General features: G+C 40.4%; 1 protein-coding gene and 1 pseudogene across 2 annotated transcripts; one reads left to right on the top strand and one right to left on the bottom strand.

Moving 5' to 3' along the window:
- The first annotated feature begins 576 nt into the window (after positions 1–576).
- Positions 577–4,945, top strand: LOC18015267 (FACT complex subunit SPT16). 2 transcript variants are annotated; one of them, XM_006396957.2, is made up of 3 exons: positions 577–726; positions 924–987; positions 1,498–4,945. In XM_006396957.2, the coding sequence occupies exon 3, from the start codon at positions 1,522–1,524 to the stop codon at positions 4,747–4,749; it is 3,228 nt and encodes a 1,075-aa protein (XP_006397020.1). In that variant the 5' UTR covers positions 577–726; positions 924–987; positions 1,498–1,521; the 3' UTR covers positions 4,750–4,945. The 2 variants fall into 2 exon arrangements, with proteins under 2 accessions (XP_006397020.1, XP_006397019.1); XM_006396956.2 differs by lacking the exon at positions 924–987.
- Positions 4,946–5,195: 250 nt separating this feature from the next.
- The window catches only part of LOC18015268, a 41,000-nt pseudogene continuing 26,696 nt past the window's right edge, over positions 5,196–19,499 (bottom strand).

The raw sequence follows: 19,499 nt of genomic DNA on the forward strand, positions 1-19,499 counted from the left end.
TTGAACCACATTTCATAGTTTCATTTTCTTGTTCCTTCAAGTTTACCAAAAATTATCTCCCTTTACTATTTGATAGATCCCAAATGGAATAGCAATGGTGTTTTCTAGGTTTGAATATAAGTGGGCAATCTGGTTAATAAATTTCTTTGGGATTCGGTTTGTAGAAACTGAAACAAAATATCAAGGTTTCAGTTTAATAATGTTTTAGAATGTGTGTATATCTAAACTCAAACCAAGAATTTGAAACTATGGTAAAACTCAAATTCTTGGTTTTTTTTTTTGGGGTCAAAACTCAAATTCTTGGTTTAGAATGTGTATAACTATGGTAAAACTCAAATTATTGGTTTAGAATGTGTATAACTATGGTAAAACTCAATTTGAGTTTTTCTTACCATCAGAATATACGTAATGGGCCTTGATTAGATATTTTTAGCCCAATATGTTAAAGGCCGAAACGGGCCTTTTCAAGCAAATTAAAGTCGGTGTTTACGGGAAGAAAAAAATTAGGCGGGACCCACCAATATAATGAAATAAAAATATGTCCCCTTTTCTGAATTGCCTCGCAGAATAGCCATTCTTTGGTCCCTCCTTTTCTCTCTTATAGCTTAGTCTCGTTCTCTCTCACGAGAGCCTCGCCGGAATTTTTTTGTGTTCTTCGTTTCGCGGCTGGAACCGCCGTCGCGTGGAGGTTACCACGTTTTTGTCCTCCGTTTTCAAACCCTCTGGGTATGTATCTTGTTGATTTCTTTGTTCATCCCCTTTTTGATTTCTCACTGTTTTCGATTTCGGATTCAACTTGTTTTCATCACTTTTTTGTGTTCGTTGATTCAAATCTTCGTCGAAAATCATGTTTCTAACTCGATCCGTTCTGATTTCGCAGCATTTCTCAGTAATTAATCGTTTTGTTTCTCTTCGATTTCTAGGGTTTCGGCGTGCTTGTGTTCGCGTCTCTGCTTTTATTTGAGATTTTTTCGGGTTGGATTCGAGGTGCGTTTATTTTTTAACCTAATTCTATTTTTCTGGGTTTGTGAATTTGGTGGTATTCACTCTAAATTTAAGGTTAAACATAGTTTCAATCTATCAAACCCTAGATTTAGAATCGGATGCGTTAAGTAGTCTTTCACAAAAAAAAAACTGCTGTTGTGATTAAGTGTATACCTCTCGACCTACCTTCTGCGTGAAATACTTCACATTGGTTAGTTCATATTTTCTTTATATCTAGTGTCTAATGTTTCGATATAAGGTCTCACTTTCACGTTTTTCTGAAGTTTATTCACCAAAATTTTTCTTGGTATGATGTCATGCGGATTTGGAAATCGTTGAACTTCTCATGGTATTCACGAGATTTATTTTTGTTGATTCCTTGTCTCGTTTCAACCTGTGATCTGCTTGACTATAACAATGACTCTTTGTTTTATTCCTGATTTGTGAAAGCTTTAGGTCTGTGCATATGATATCTTTCATGTTTCTGAGTTATATGTTACATTTCTTTCTCAGATAAGTTGTTGCTAGACTCTTTAGATGGCAGACTCTCGAAACGGTAATGCACGAGTTCCTACTGGAGGGCCTCCCAGAGCTGGGAATACCTACTCCATAGATGTCACAAATTTTATCTCACGTACAAAAGCCTTGTATGCACACTGGACTAAGCACAGTGCAGACTTATGGGGATCTGCGGACGCTATTGCTGTTGCTACCCCTCCTGCTTCTGATGATCTGCGTTACCTGAAATCGTCAGCACTGAATATTTGGCTTCTTGGGTATGAGTTTCCGGATACAATAATGGTTTTTACCTCGAAGCAGATCCATTTCTTGTGTAGCAAGAGCAAGGCATCTCTGCTTGAAGTTGTGAAAAAACCTGCACATGCTGAGTTGAAGCTTGATGTTGTTATGCATGTAAAGGTTAATAAGGCCGATGATGGAACAGGGCAGATGGATGCCATATTTCGTGCCATCCGTGATATATCTCTGGGTGATGGAAAAGATTCTCAAGTTGTTGGGCACATTGCTCGTGAAGTCCCTGAAGGCAAGTTTCTGGAGACATGGACTGAGAGGCTAAAGAATGCGGACTTCCAGTTTGTTGATATCACTGGGGGATTGTCTGATCTCTTTGCTGTCAAAGACGATACTGAGATCATTAATGTGAAGAAAGCTGCGTATCTAGCCTTCAGCGTGATGAAAAATGTTGTTGTTCCAAAACTTGAGAATGTCATTGATGAGGAGAAAGACGTCACCCACTCTTTGTTGATGGATCTCACCGAGAAGGCGATACTTGAGCCAACGAAAGCCAATGTGAAGCTGAGGGCAGAAAATGTTGACATATGCTACCCTCCGATATTTCAAAGTGGAGGAAAGTTTGATCTCAAGCCTAGCGCTGCGAGCAATGATGAACTGCTCACCTATGATCCAGCGAGCATCATTATTTGTGCTGTTGGTGCTCGGTACAATAGTTATTGCTCAAATGTCGCCAGGACTTACCTAATAGATGCAAATTCTCTCCAGAGCAAGGCTTATGAGGTTCTTCTCAAGGCACACGAGGCTGCTATTAATGCTTTGAGGCCAGGAAGAAAGTTAAACACTGTCTATCAAGCTGCCCTTTCCGTGGTTGAAAAGGAAGCCCCTGAGTTGGTGGACAAGCTAACTAAATCTGCTGGGACTGGTATCGGTCTTGAATTCCGAGAGTCGGGATTGAATATCAATGCAAAGAATGACAAAATATTGAGACCAAAGATGGCATTTAATGTGTCTCTTGGTTTCCAGAACTTGGAATGTGAGTCGGAGAGCCGGAGCAAGAACAAGAAATTCTCACTTTTGCTGGCCGACACTGTTATCGTTAAAGATCAGAATCCGGAGCTTCTGACTAAGTGCTCCAAATCTGTTAAGGATGTGGCTTACTCGTTCAAAGAGGATGAAGAAGAAGAGAAGCCTAGGAAGAAGGCAAGGACCAGCGGCCCTGAGAACTACATGACGAAGACAGCTCTTAGATCAGATGATCATGCGGTATCTAAAGAAGAGCTGCGGAAGCAGCATCAGGCAGAGCTTGCACGCCAGAAAAATGAAGAAACTGCCAGAAGGCTGGCCGGTGACACGTCCGGTGCTGGAGACAGCCGGTCTGCTTCAAAGACTTCAGCTGATTTGGTTGCTTACAAGAACGTGAATGATGTGCCTCAGCCTCGGGATTTGATGATCCAGATTGATCAGAAGAACGAGGCTTTATTGCTACCCATCTATGGTAGCATGGTTCCATTCCATGTTTCAACGATAAGAACAGTATCGAGCCAGCAAGATAGCAACCGGAATAACTACATCCGTATCATTTTCAATGTCCCGGGTACACCCTTTAGCCCTCATGACTCGAACACTTTGAAAAACCAGGGTGCTATATACCTCAAAGAGGTTTCATTCCGGTCCAAGGACTCAAGGCATAGCAGTGAAGTGGTTCAGGCGATTAAGACCCTGAGACGGCAAGTCAATGCGCGAGAGTCAGAAAGGATTGAAAGGGCGACATTGGTGACCCAAGAGAAACTTCAGCTTGCAGGAAACAAGTTCAAACCCCTCAGGTTGTCTGACCTGTGGATCCGTCCGCAGTTTAGTGGTCGCAAGAAGATTCCTGGGACTCTCGAAGCTCATGCCAATGGTTTCAGATATTCGACAACCAGGCCCGGTGAGCGGGTAGATGTCCTGTTTGCAAACATAAAGCATGCTTTTTTCCAGCCGGCTGAGAAGGAGATGATCACCATCCTGCATTTCCACTTGCACAACCACATCATGGTAGCAAACAAGAAGACAAAGGACGTCCAGTTTTTCGTGGAGGTGATGGATGTTGTGCAGTCTTTAGGCGGTGGAAGGAGATCAGCCTATGACCCAGACGAGATTGACGAGGAACAGAGGGAGCGCGATAGGAAAAACAAGATCAACATGGATTTCAATCATTTTGCAAACCGGGTCAACGATATGTGGCAACTACCGCAATTTGCAAGTTTGGACCTTGAGTTTGATCAACCTCTGAGAGAGCTTGGTTTTCATGGTGTCCCGCACAAGGCATCCACCTTCATCATCCCGACCTCCAGCTGCCTGGTTGAGCTTACTGAAACCCCATTTTTCGTGGTCAGCCTAAGTGAGATTGAGATTGTGAATCTCGAGAGAGTTGGGTTTGGGCAGAAGAACTTTGACATGGCCATCATCTTCAAGGACTTCAAAAAAGATGTTCTCAGGGTTGACTCGATTCCCACAAGCTCTCTAGAAGGGATAAAGGAGTGGCTTGACACTACCGATATAAAGTACTACGAGAGCAAACTGAACCTGAACTGGAGACAGATCCTGAAGACGATCACAGATGATCCACAGAGCTTTGTGGACGATGGAGGATGGGAGTTTTTGAACTTGGACGGAAGCGACTCTGAATCTGGTGGCTCCGAGGAGTCAGACAAAGGATATGAGCCATCAGATGTGGAGGTTGAGTCAGAGTCAGAGGATGAGGCTTCAGAGAGCGAGTCACTGGTTGAGTCAGAGGACGAAGAAGATGAGGACTCGGAGCAAGAGTCAGAGGAAGAGAAAGGGTTGACTTGGGACGAGCTGGAGAGAGAAGCTACCAATGCAGACAGAGAGCATGGAGATGAGTCTGATAGTGAGGAAGAGAGGAAGAGAAGGAAGATGAAAGCGTTTGGGAAATCGCGTCCTGGAACTAGCGGTGGAGGCGGTAGAAGCAGCATGAAGAATATTCCACCATCGAAACGCAAGCACAGGTGAAAACACACAAAAAAAAAAACTCAAATTCTGCTCATCTTATCATTCCCCATTGTTCTTATTAGGTGAAACGATTTCAGACATTTTCCCAAGTTTTAATTTAGCTTTTTATTTTTGGTTTGTTGGCAAACAAAAACTAGTGGTTTTGTTATGGTTTGAATGGATCAGTCTTGTATCATATCAAAGCACTGCCTTAGATCATTTATCTTTTCGATTCCTAGAATTATATAATGGCCAAAAGCATAAGCTAGTCTTTAATCACATAACCAAGTCATTATAATAATAAGCAAAATAGAATTATTATTGTTAGTAATCATCTCTTTTCTTTCTTCTCAGAGTATCAAACTCAATAAATAATAACGATGCAGCAGAAAAGCTTTAAGTACTTAAAATCACTCAAAAGGGTTTCGCTTAATTTTTGAATTATATCAATATACTTTGATAGCAAATCACAAACTTGACGTCTTCCAAATCTTCTCGAGCTCTCTAGCAAACTCTTGCTGTCTTCCGACAACTAAAGTAATGTGATCTTTGTTCTCAACCACCTTAACTCGTGCTCGAGGAACCCGACTTTGAACATTGTAACTACACTCAACAGGTACGACCTCATCGTCTCTCCATGGAAGATGAAGACATTGCAATTCAGCTTATCTCGTACCATGTCAGATAAATATCGAGTTTGCTCCCTATTCCACATATTATGTTGTGTAGAGTGTGCCACGCTGCGTTATGCGTGTGACACAAAACCTTCTATTAGAAAGTTTATTGTCCTGCATTGAGAATTAGTTGAAGAAATTACACAAAATCGTGAAACTTATGTTTTGCTTCATAGGATCCTGTTCTAGGGATCTGATGATATTTTTTGCATTTTTTTATTATTCTAATACAATTATGTCTCCAACCACTAATTCTATTTAGAAATCATCTATAAATGGAAACTAAATACATAGTGAACTATAGTAATGACATATTGCAAAGTCACATTCCAAACACACGTTACTTTAATTTTCTCTTACTCGCTTACTTTCTTAGCTTCTATGTCGGAATCTTAATAGTTTCTACTTAAGCTGTAGGGAATCTGATATTATTAGTAATTCTTATTGTTCCAATTAACTCCAACCATAGATATAGTAGAGTTGATTATATGCCATAGATACAGAATAGAGATAATCATAAATAATTGCACACTATAGATGGAATAGAGTTAATAATACTATAAATAGGCATGACACAATGCAAAGTAACATTCAAAATGCTCCAATCACTAGTAGGTTGGTTAGGTTGGAAACTTGGAACTTAATATTAGCTATTAGCTTACCTCTTCATCGTTAGGTTGCCTAAGTCCTTTTATTTTCCTCTTGTGTCAATATATTTCTAGCTATATGTAAACTGATAAAAGTTTACGCCATTTATATCATACCTATATCTATTTTAATATATGAGTACGTTAATTGAATTTGATGAAGAATTAGATACCTATTATTACAGATTTACGGGTTATGAGTTTGGCAAGAAATTGCCAAAGACGATGGTTCTTGCAAATGAGGAGACAAATGGTTCGGCTAATGTGTTCATACCAACACGCCATTGACGCTCCAAACGCCATCGGTGGCCAAACTCGCCGCGGCGCCACTTTCCTCATCACATACTGCCTTGGCTCCGCCTCCGACACCGGCACCGGATGGTACGGCTTCGCCATACACGCACACGTGTCAAACTTCAGTAAATTTTATACATGTATAAATGTTACCAACTTATAGAGTTATATCAATAGGCGTCAAGATATATGAATGCGTATATATAGTCCTTTGGGCTCTTACGTATTTATATTGATTAATAAAGTAACTCATTTTTTTATTATATATGAATATGAGGCAGATTAATTGAGTTAGCTAACAGGAGCGAGGAGGGTTAGTGAATTGATAGAACCGCTGTGCCTAGCGACTAAGCCAAGAGCCAAGATGCAACCCAAAGAGTGAGCCACAATGTGGAACGACTTCAAATTGTGTTTAAGCAGTACCGATCTCTCAATCATCTCCACATGCTCTCTCATAGTGTAAAGTGAATCCGTAGGCTTAGGGCTCTTCCCAAACACTAAAAGATCTACGGCAAACAGTCTATAATTTGAATTCGACAAGCTAGGAAAAACCGTCTCTGTCCACAATGTAAGTTCGGCAGTTCATCAAGGCGATGTGTGTGACACATAGAAAAGCGGGAAATGTTTGGAAGTTGCACGTGACACGCAAGCTTTGGAAAGAAAGGTGATGTGGCACGACTACAGCAAGGCGAGAGAGGAGATCTTACATATCTGTAAAGGAAGATCAGAATCGCAACAAGAAAAGGGAAGGAGATACACATGCGTAATTGAAGATGTGGTATATTTCTGATGAGAAGAGCTTAGTAGGGTTGGCCGAACTAAGCAAAAAGAAAGAGAGATCATCACAAGAAATTGAGAGAGAGATTATGGTTCGTGATTGTCCTTTAGTTACACAGCTGTTGTTGTGTTAGGTTGGGTAGATTAGGAATTGGTCAGTGACGAGTTGTTAGGCAAGGTCGTGTAAATCTGATTAGACAGATCTGAGAAGATTGTCTAAGTGATTTTTAATAATAAAGCAATAAGAGTTTTGCATTTTTGAGAAGAATCTCTGTGTTCTACACTTATATTTGGTATCAGAGCGGGTCACCTATCGTGGAAATCTCTTCTACATCAGGTTGAGATCCTTGGTGAACATGGAGACCTCAAAAGATCTCATTGCTGTGCAAAAACCTCTTCTGCTTCGAGCCGGGAACTTTGGACACTGGAAGGCTCGTATGCAACACCTAATTAGAGGGATAGATGAAGATGCGTGGACAGCCGTTGAACAAGGGTGGACCTACCCAACTGTGGCATCCGAAGACAAAGAAGGGAATAAGGTGCAGATTCCGAAGCCAAAGAATACCTGGACAGAGGTTGACAAAAATCTGTCTAAGTACAACTCAAAGGCTATATCGGCTATCTTTGCTGCAGTGGATCTGGATGAATTTGGAATCATTCAGGGATGTGAATCTGCTAAGGAAGCATGGGAAACACTGGTGAATCATTTTGAGGGAGACACAAGCTTGAAAAGAACTCGGATAGACCACCTTGCATCGGAGTTTGAGAACCTCAAAATGGGATCTGACGAGTCTGTCGCCAGCTTCACAACCAAACTGATCACTATAGCCAATGAAGCTGTAGTTCTTGGGAAGAAATATAAAGACAAAAAATTGGTTAAGAAACTTCTCAGGTGCTTACCCTCCAAGTTTGCTGCACATAAGACAGTGGTAAAGTACTCCATGGACACAGACAACCTGGAGTTTGACAAACTGGTCGGTCTCTTAAAGGCTGAAGAAATGGAAGCCTCTGATGATCAGAAGGTAACTTAGAAAGGGATTGCTTTTGCAGCGACAGGGGAGACAGATCGGATGACTCAGGTCGAGGAAAATCTAAGTTTGCTTGCCAAGAACTTCAACAAAATGCTGAAGAAGGTGGAGAAAGGTCAGAATAGATTCACAAAAATTCAAAGATCAGATGGTGACAGAGGAAATTATCGTGGAACGAGAGCTGATGGGGAACGCTCTGGAAACTCCAGAAAGAGGGATCTCCAGTGTCATGAGTGTGAAGGGTTTGGACACTTCAGAAATGAATGCCCACTGACTAAGAGGAAGGAGCTGAAGTGCATCGAGTGCAAAGGTTTTGGACATACCAGAAACGAGTGTCCTAACAACATGAAGCCAAGTGATAAGTTGATGATAGTGTTTGAAGACTCTGACTCAGATGAAGAAGAAGATGTGAATGAGAACCTGCTGCTGAACTTCGTTGCATTCACTGCTGATGATGAGGGAATAAATGAGATTAAAACGGGTGATTCAGATTCAGACTCCGACGATGATATCGATCCCAAAGCAGGATACAGGAACTGTATGACAGCTGGGTGAAGCTGAGTTCCGAAAATCTGCAGTTGATCAAAGACAAGGCTCTGATGAAGGCCCAGCTTAACATCCTAGAAATGGAAAAGACGTCTACTCAAGATCATGAGACAAGGGCAAACTCTGAGCCAACAAAGCCGTCCAATACTAAAGCACCTGACCTGCAGAACGAGCTTGCCCTGGAGCAAGAAAAAAGGAAAATTCTAGAGAATAAGCTGGAAAACTTGAGAGAGGTGGTAACGAGGAAAAAGAGAAGGCCTGAAACCTGCAGAGTCAACTCGTGGAAAATCACAAAAAGATCCGGATGCTAAACACAGGTGCTGAATGCCTTGATCAGATTCTCTCCTCAGGGCAACCACCCAAGAAGAACTGGGGGCTAGACTATACTGGGGGATTTCAAGTTGAAAAACTCACACCCCATACAGGAAACCTCTCAGGCTTTGTTTTTGGTGGTACCTCCATCAGTGAACTTGACTCTAGTCATGCAGAAAGTAGTGGGAAAACTCAAGCTATCATGGATACAAAGAGGACAGAGGCCGAACCTGCGGATGGAAACACAGCTACACAGGCGCATCAGATGTCTGTACCAAAAGGCAAGAGAAAGCGTGTATGCTACTTCTGTAACAAAGAAAGACACAAGCGCAAGAACTGCTTCAAACTTAGAAACCGTATAAAGAAGGCCTGGAGGAGTAAGTTGTGTTATCCTGAACCTAAGGTGTTTGGAAAGGTGTGGATTTCCAAAAAGGACCTGTATGGCAGCAGTTACACTGACAAACGTGGCAGAATGGACGATGTTGAAAAGAATGTGATCTGTAACTTTACTCGTATGGAAATCATTGAGTCGGAGATGGTAAGAAATGTCGCCTATACCTCCACTGACAATGAAGTAGGAACATAATGGTACTTTGACAGCGGGTGTTCCAGACATATGACAGAAAACCAAAAGTGCTTTCAGAACCTTAATAAAGTCAAAGGAGGACAAGTAACTTTTGGTGATGGTGGACAAGGTAAAATTCTGGGAGTTGGACCACTGATAGGTGATGATCAACCGCAGCTTCTGAATGTGTACTATGTTCATGGACTGAAGGCAAACCTGATAGGTGTCAGCCAATTATGTGACGAGGGTCTGCAAGTGATCTTTACCCGAACAGATTGTAAGGTTGTGGATGAACGAGGGAACACCATGCTCTCTGGAATCAGGTCCGGGAACAATTGCTATATGTGGAGTATATCTCATCAGTGTTTGTCTGTGAGACAATCTCAGTTGGATCTGTGGCATAAGAGACTTGGACACATGAATGTCAATGGTCTCACCAAGTTGGTCAAGGCAGAAGTGGTCAGGGGGATTCCAGCTCTGGAAACGACCACTGAGACAGTGTGTGATGCATGTCAAAAAGGTAAGCAGGTTAAGGTTCAACACAAGGCTCTCAGTGAAACCAGATCATCGAGAATTCTGGAGTTGATGCATATGGACCTTATGGGACCTATTCAGACTGAGAGTATAAACGGCGAGAAGTACATCTTTGTTGTGGTAGATGATTTTTCCAGATACACATGGGTCAGTTTTCTAAGGGAAAAATCTGAGGCAGCTGAAAGTTTCAAAATTCTGGCTCTCCAACTGAAAACTGAGAAGGGAAACATCATTCAAATACGGAGTGACCATGGTGGTGAATTCCAGAATGATGTGTTTGAAAGGTTCTGCCAGAGTCAAGGGATCCGACATCTGTACTCCGCACCTCGAACCCCTCAACAGAATAGATTGGTGGAACGAAAAAATCGGACGCTTCAAGAAATGGCAAGGGCAATGCTTCATGGAAACAATGTTTCTCCTCGATTCTGGGCTGAAGCGATCAACACAGCCTGCTATATCATTAATAGAGTGTATGTCAAGCCTGGAACTAAGACAACTCCGTATGAAATTTGGAATAGGAAAACTCTCAACCTGAGCTACTTCCACATCTTTGGGTGTGTGTGTTACATCCTGAACGACAAGGATAATCTTGGAAAGTTTGACTCAAGGAGTGATACAGGAATTTTCCTTGGTTATGCTACTAACAGTCGAGTCTTTCGTAGTTATGATCATAGGACTCGAATGGTGGGAGAATGCATCAATGTTGTCTTTGATGATCAAAGTACAGTCACACTGGAGGAGTTTGTGGAAGATGGGTTGTGTAACTCAGATCAGGATGTGTCACCTGCAGAAACCAGTGACTTGAATGAGAATGAAGAGAGGGAGCAATCCAATGAGCTAGGCAAGTTTCCTACTCAAGTTCATCGGAATCACTCTGTTGATGACCTCATCAGAGATATTCATGATGCCAGAACGACTCGAAACATGAAAATTGATTTCAAAGCCATGGTGAAACTGGCTTACTTCATATCGTTTGTTGAGCCAAATACCATCCAACAAGCTCTCGAGGATGAGTTCTTGGTTGCTGCCTGTCACGAGGAACTTGAACAGTTTGTCAGGCTTGATGTTTGGAACCTAGTACTTCCACCAGACAATGTCAACATAGTGGGAACAAAGTGGATATTTAAAAACAAAACCGATGAAGATGGTAATGTGATCCGGAACAAGGCATGTCTGGTGACACAGGAGTACTGTCAAATTGAAGGCATCGGCTTTGATGAAACCTTCGCCCCTGTTGCTAGGTTGGAGTCAATTCGACTTCTGTTTGGAATCACATGTAAAATGAACATCACCCTGTACCAGATGGACGTAAAGAGTGCCTTCTTTAATGGTCTGCTGCAAGAGGAGGTGTATGTCGCACAACCTAAAGGATTTGAAGATCCGAGCTTTCCAAATCACGTGTACAAGTTGAAACGTGCTCTATATGGGTTGAAACAAGCTCCTCGCGCCTGGTATGAGAGGCTGGCTCAATTTCTTCTAGCAGCTGGTTTTCAGAGGGGTGGAGTTGATACTTTGTTCATTCAGTGTGCAAAGCAAGAGTTGCTGATTGTCCAAGTGTATGTGGATGATATTATCTTTGGAGCTACACGACAGGACATGGTTGATAAATTTGTGCAAACCATGACTAGAGAGTTTCAAATGAGTATTGTGAGTGAATTGAGCTACTTTCTGGGTCTGCAAATTAAGCAAACTTCTGAGGGGATATTTGTGTCACAAAGCACTTACTCCAAGAATCTAATTAAAAGATTTGAGATGCAGACGAGCAAACCCGCGAGCACTCCTATGAGCACATCAAGCAAATTGTCTAAAGATGTGGAAGGACAACGTGTTGATGAAAAACTCTATCGGGCCATGATTGGGAGCCTGCTCTATCTCTTGGCAATCCGTCTAGATATCTATTTGAGCGTGGGACTGTGTGCACGATATCAGGCATCACCGCGACTGTCTCATCTCACCGCACTGAAGCGTGTCATCAAATACATCAAGGGGACTCCTGAGTACGGGATCTACTATACCAAGGAAACAAACTTGAGTCTGGCTGGTTATTGTGATGCAGATTGGGCCAGTTGTCTTGATGACAGGAAGAGCACGTCTGGAGGCTGTTTTTCTTGGGAAACAATATGGTCTCATGGCATAGGAAGAAGCAGAACGGTGTGTCTCTCTCAACGGCAGAAGCTGAGTATGTGGCTCTGGGCAGCTGTTGCACACAACTCTTGTGGATGAAACAGATGCTCTCAGACTATGGTATCCACTCAGGCTCATTCATTGTTAAGTGCAACAACAAAATTGCAATTGATTTGACATAGAATCCTGTTCAGCATTCACGGACTACGCATATTGACACTAGGCATCACTTTGTGCGAGGTTTGGTCGAGGATAAACTTGCAATGATTGAACATGTTGCATCTGAGTATCAGTTGGCTGGCATTTTCACTAAACCGTTGGATCTTAACAGCTTTCTGCACTTACGCAAGGCCCTTGGTGTGTGTGAACATTAGTCTGGTGATGTGATGGGGGAGTATGGTGTGTGTGTACAGTGCTTTGTGTATAAAAAAAAAATCTCTCCATGGCAAGTCAATGACAGGGATAGAGAGTTTGTTGCTGACTGTTCGACTAAGGATCGCTGTATCTCAACATGATTGTCACTCAGATTGGACTGGGGTGTCGCCACACTTCACGTCTGATTTGATCACTGACATGATTGAGCTAAGATGTCAACGTCTGCGAAGTAAGGGGGAATATGATTTTAAACACGCTTATGTCTGGTATTCTTTCTGGTGGCTGTGTGAAAGCTCCTCGGCTGAGGGTATACTGCACAGGTGAACGACAGTAGCGAAAGCAGAGATTTAGCTTCAACCAGTTGCAGACTATCAAAGGGATACATGTAAAATTTGTAATTCCGAGAACAATGATAATCCGCTTGGGTGTGAATGCTCCTCAGCTGAGGGTATGCAGCACCAGTGTCTCATTCCCTATACTTTGTGGTTGGACTAAGTCTCTGTATTTGTCTCACGTGATATACTATACCAGTGGAAGGTGAAGAATACGCCCCTGAAAAGTATGACGTTGTATGTCTCCATAGTTTCTTTAGAGATCGACAGATGGCAACAAGGTTTTCTGTTCCCAAGTTGATCAGGTGTGTGAAGGCTCCTTGGCTAAGGGAATGCCGCACATCTGGGTCATAGAAGGAGATTTCTCGGTAAATTCTTTGAACTGATTTGTGTTTGTATACTCTCCCTCCCATCAACATGCCTACGTGTGTCACACTCCCACTAATCCTGTGAATCTGTCATGTTTGAGCCTATTTTATTCTTTTACTTAGCAACATGTTAAGTCAGAGCATGGGGTCCGTACCGAATCCTGCTACAAGTGTTAGGCCTGTCCTGAAAAGTGGAATGCAGTCTCGTAAGTTTTTCTGTGAATGGGCTTTTGATATCGTTTATCTTGTCTGGGCTGGTAGGCCCAATGTTGCGCTAATGATGGGCTGAGTGTGGTACTAGGGTTATTTCCCACGAGACTTTAAAAGGTGCTGATGACGTTTCATGTGCCACAAACCCTAATCGTGTGCCACTCCGTAGGTGACTCCCCGTGCAAACCAGTCTCTCACGATGCCGCGCAATACTTGCTCTGCCACCGCTAAGCTTCTTGCTTCCGCAATCGAAGCCTCACGCCGCCGCGCTCATCATGACAAAGAAACCCTCGCAGAAGCACTCATGCGTCTTCGGGCGAAACGAAAGGCTCTTCAGCGTCCTGGGAAAGAGCCCATCGAAATCCCAAGTGCTGAAGATGACGATACTGATGGATCTACTGGTGCGGATGAATTCAGCCATCTGTTCGAAGGGCCTTCTGAGTCGAGAGCAGAGTTCTCAAACCCCTTTGCCCAATCCTCGGCCGACGAGATGGAGGAGGACTCTGCGGTGGATCTCGATGACTTTGTTGACCCGCGTGAACCTGATCATCCTCTCTACCTGGATATAGAGGGAAGATATGCATCAAATCGGCGTGCACAAGTGGAGCATGACCGCATGCATCCTGAGCTCACATACCCTTACCGTCGACCTCACAACAATTTCGCCTCACTCGCTGCTCAGGACAGGTTTGCCTCTTTCCGCGTTCGCCCCTTTCACAATAAAAAATACCTCCCTCTTGATGATCCAAAGCTGGTCGGAGCTCGGAAGATCCTCGATGAAGCTGGTCTGATATACACTGTTCTTGATGTGGAACCGTAACGCCCTACGGTGGTCCATGAGTTCTACGCTAATGTGGGTGACTTGGAGTACCGGAATGGGACGAATCTCATCTACATTCGTGGCCAGATGTTTGAGTTTACACCAGAGATTATTAATAAGATGTTTCTGTTGGATGACTCTCTCCCCTACGGTGACTGGGAGCAAATCAACATCGATGACGCTGTGCACTTGGTTTCTTGAGGTAGAAAAAATCGCTGGAAGGGCTTCCGTTCTCGTCATCTCACTCCCGTCAACGGAGTCATCTACAAACTCTGCTGCTGCAACTGGATGCCGACTACCAACAATACGACGATGGTCAAGGAACATATTCGTCTTCTAGCCTACATTGTTCGGGGGAACAAATTTAACTTTGGCAAAATGGTATACGACCAAATCCTGACGGCTGCGCGCACTGCTGACATGGTCAACAACAAGTTTATGTTCCCGAATCTCATCTTTCAGCTACTTCGCTTTCAGCGAGTGGTACCAAGACATCGTGGTGATCGGCCACTTGAAGGGTTTCCCCTCAAGATCACCTTAGATCCAAAAGCTGGGAAAGGATCAGGTGATGATGAGCCTCAGGTTGCACCATCTCTTGCTGCTGATCTGGAACAGCTGGCTACATGGCTCAAGCGGATTCAGATCCGTGTTCAAGGTAAGTTTTGCTGTCTGCTGTGTTTGTGATTTCCAAGTTGTTTTTATCTGAATATGCTCTCAAGCAGTGGGAGAATATGAGGAGCTAAGGAAACAAGCAGTGGATCACGGTGCCTCAAATGACGACGGTTTGACTGAGGGGGAGCAGGATGATGGTGGATCGGCTGAGGGGGAGCAGAGTGAAGACTCTGACGGTGACAATGAATTGGCCGGAAACTAGACGAGTTCTAATGTTTCTCTTTGCCTTTCTTTGAATGTGTTTGTCGGGTGATTGAACTCTATGTTGGGTATTTTGGACTGTTTGAGTCAATCGGTTGTTTTAATTATCGAACAATGTGCTTTTGCGTTTTGGGTGGAAATTTTTTTTGCTCTAAGCATTCACTCGCATTAACTGCACATACATAGATGGTTTCTTTGTGTGTTTTTGGTTGTGTGTGGTTGTTCTTGTCTCAGGAAGCTTGGAGCAGCACATTCAGATAAAAAGGGGGAGAATGTAAGTTTGGCAATTCATCAAGGCGATGTGTGTGACACATAGAAGAGCGGGAAATGTTTGGAAGTTGCACGTGACACGCAAGCTTTGGAAAAAAAGGTGATGTGGCACGACTACAGCAAGGAGAGAGAGGAAATCTTACATATCTGTAAAGGAAGATCAGAATCGCAACAAGAAGAGGGAAGGAGATATACACATGCGTAATTGAAGATGTGGTATATATTCCTGATGAGAAGAGCTTAGTAGGGTTGGCCGAACTAAGCAAAAAGAAAGAGAGATCATCACAAGAAACTGAGAGAGAGATTAGGGTTCTTGGTGAGTGATTGTCCTTTAGTTACACAGCTGTTGTTGTGTTAGGTTGGGTAGATTAAGAATTGGTCAGTGATGAGTCCCTAGGCAAGATCGTGTAAATCTGATTAGACAGATCTGAGAAGATTATCTAAGTGATTCTTAATAATAAAGCAATAAGAGTTTTGCATTTTTTAGAAGAATCTCTGTGTTCTACACTTACACAAAACGCCGATGAAGATATGAAGCCGTGGATGAACAACACGTTCTCTTTCACCGTATTGCCTATTAAAAATTTTACATCTTAATCATTAATCATGTACTAAAAGAAGACATCCAAAAGTTGTTTGTTAATAGTTATAGGAAAAATCAATTACAAAATTATTTATCAAATTTAGTACTTGTTAACACACATATTTAAATACTAGGTGACTGCCCGCGCCAAGCGCGGGCTTTATACTTTTAAGAAGTTATATAATATAATTTTATATCTGAGATTATGCATAATTTATGTACTTATATATACATTGAACGAAAGAATGTTTATGCAAATTTAAAAGAAATTCTAAGATAACTCCTAAAATTTGAATGATATACAATTCATCATATATATTTGAAAATTTCTCGATATATATTAAACCTTAATAGAAGTTTAACATAAATAGAGACTCTTGATGGTGATGTTTTATTTATGACTGTATTGAATTTTTATAGGCTTTCTATTATTGATTTTCATAATTCTTATATTATAATTATAACAAAACATGGCATATATATTCAACTAAATTAGCGGTGGTAAACATAACCGTTATTTTTCAAAACATTGCAAAAACTATTATTGGTTGTCGTAACGGTGGTTTTCACTTTAAAGTAGTACCCTTTTGTTACTCGTAATCCGATTATATTCATTGTTGAGAATAACTGCATCTATTTTTGAAAAAAATGTCTCCTTGCACGATGATCTCTGATTTAAGTATAGCATCTGATCGATCTTCTATCTGTGTTCAAATTATAAAGAGTGTCGAGGAAAGTCTAGGTGTTCACGGTATTCAGCGATCGTTTATATTCGCAGACGAACATGTAAGTATAACTTCAAAAATAACATACTGTCTGAATCTTAATATATTATCAATACCACCATTATTTTTTAACTGAAAATCTAGGGTGATCGAATACGTGCATCGATTCCGAATCGTTTAGTAGACCGTTATGAAGGCATGATGTGTGATAAAGATTGGTACTTCATTGGTAACTTCAAAATTACTTCACACACGGGAACTTCGAGGATTACAGTCAATGGTCTCCATATCTGTATCGATGAGGATACTCATGTTGAGAAGACATCGCCTAAATCAGATGACCAGTTGTATTCATTTGCTAATTTTAGAAGAGTCCTTGACGATTCTCTGATGGAAAACATAGAAGTTGGTATGTTTTATTTGTATTTTATTATACTCAATTAGATTAATTAATACTCTACTTAACTATATGAATATATTGCTTTATGCTAGTTGATTTGATCGGAGGTATTATCAAAGTTTGTCAATTGGAACGTCAAGACCAATTTTGGATCGGAAATCAGAGAATCAACTCAAGTGTTCTAAAATTTACAATTAGAGATTTTGAGTAAGAATCCATTGATACAAAGACTAATATATATATAAATCTTTACTATCATATTCTCGATGTCAAGGAAAATGATATATTAATTCTGGTTTTTAGGGGTGTCGACATCAATTGCATAGTGTGGGGAAGAGATGCTGAACATTTTGAATCCTTATGGAAAAACACTCCTCGTCGCAAAATCGTTTTCTGTGTATTGAGATTTTGGGAGATGTATCGATATGGAGGTTATTTCTATCGACCAACCATATATCAATTTATATTTATATCAATTGTAGCTAATATAATTTTCCATATTGTATAGATGAAATACGTGTTTGTTCTGGTCGAGAATTCTCTGAAATATTGTTCGATCCTCCAATTCCTGAAGTCGAAAATTCTCATTTTATGTAAGCATTGTTCACCGTTATCATCTTGTAAATTTCCTAAACAAAATTGTTGAATATTCGACTCATTATTTATCTTGTTCTTGCAGGCTTGACTACACAGATGATTTTAACAACATTGAAGATGACTACTTTTTTGATCACTCACCTATTTTTCCTAGCTATTGAATCTATCAATTTCATTTTATGTTTTCATTTATTTTGTTTGACAATTTTGTTTGACTTTTTTCTCATTATTCTGAATTTTAAAACCCTTTAATTAGATGAAAGAATTATTATACGTAATAAAATTAGAAAATATTAAGATAACACATTAACAGTATGAATGATATTGAAAACATTATTAATTACTAATAAATTTAGTAGATTAGGGCAATAAGATATCAGCTGCATCCAAATAATTCAACCTCTTCCAAATCCTGAATTGATCTTGTTCCAAATCCTGAAATATTGATTTTAAAGGTATATCAATCAACCTACTTATTTATTATCCTGAAATATTGTTGTTCCTTTAATTCAAATATAAATATTATCAATAAAATTACTTACTTGGATTTTAAAATGGATACTTGATTGATATCTTGAACAACGTCAAAACGGGATAAACCATGTTCTTCATGATCTTGGATAATCACGTTCTCTAAAAACGTTCATAATTTGATTCGTTTTAGTTTATAAAACATTAATTATAAAACAAAAAAAATCGTAGCATCAGAACACATATCCCGATTAATTATGACGCACCAATCCGTTAAAACACAAATAGTAAAAGGTCCTTTAGACTCCACACACTTTTCATTTATCTCAAATGCTAACGCACCATGAGCAATACACTCAAGCATTACATCCCTATGTTTTGACAAACAAATTTATTAAGAACTAATTAAATATAAAAATTATAGGTAAATTGACTTACTCATCGTCTATGATACGAAACCGAATTGATGCCCTCGTCGTACCATCTGGATACGTGATAGTAAAGTACCTAGCATCTTCGACCAATCCTGTCAAATCTGAGTTTACAATTAAACTAAATCAAAACGATGAATTAAAACAATTAATTTTCTTTTATATTTCGAAATTAAAATCAAACTCACCAATCAAATAATAATGCTCACTTGGGTACTCATAAATTGATAAGAAAGAGAGAAAATTATGGAATGAATTGTTTGTTACCGGTAGAACCGGTAAAATGATAGTATTTTTCGTTAAAGTAATAACATAATCATATTTCGTAATATTTACGACAGTTCTCCAATTATAAGGATTCAAAAGAATTCCAGATAACATGATCCATTGTTCTTCTATATAATTCCGATCGAAATAGTCCATCATTTGGTTATTTACCCGAATATGTATTCTAGAACCCTACATCAATATACAAAAAAATCAAAATATCGTAATCAGAATAATAATAATACATGTATATATATATAAAAATATCACGAAATATAATTAAAATACATGTTCGTCGACAACGATCAAATTTAAGCTTCTCTTGCTACACGAACAATCCACCTTCCATTTTTTCAATATTTTTACCACAATTTTCCCATCAGATCTCCGTGAGCTCAGTGTTCGAACAAAATCATAATTTGCCATCACTCAATGTTAATCTTTCTTGAAGACCGTGAACAAATCAACAAAGTACACATATATATATGCATAAATGAACATAAAAAGTATATTCGCAAAATATAAATATTCCGAATATTACTCATTAA

Source organism: Eutrema salsugineum, unplaced genomic scaffold, assembly GCF_000478725.1.
Source record: "Eutrema salsugineum unplaced genomic scaffold, Eutsalg1_0 scaffold_3, whole genome shotgun sequence".
NCBI classification, from domain to species: domain Eukaryota; kingdom Viridiplantae; phylum Streptophyta; class Magnoliopsida; order Brassicales; family Brassicaceae; genus Eutrema; species Eutrema salsugineum.

Coding starts and splice junctions, on each gene's coding strand:
- LOC18015267 (XM_006396957.2), top strand. CDS start 1,522: ATGGCAGACTCTCGAAACGGTAATGCACGAGTTCCTACTGGAGGGCCT.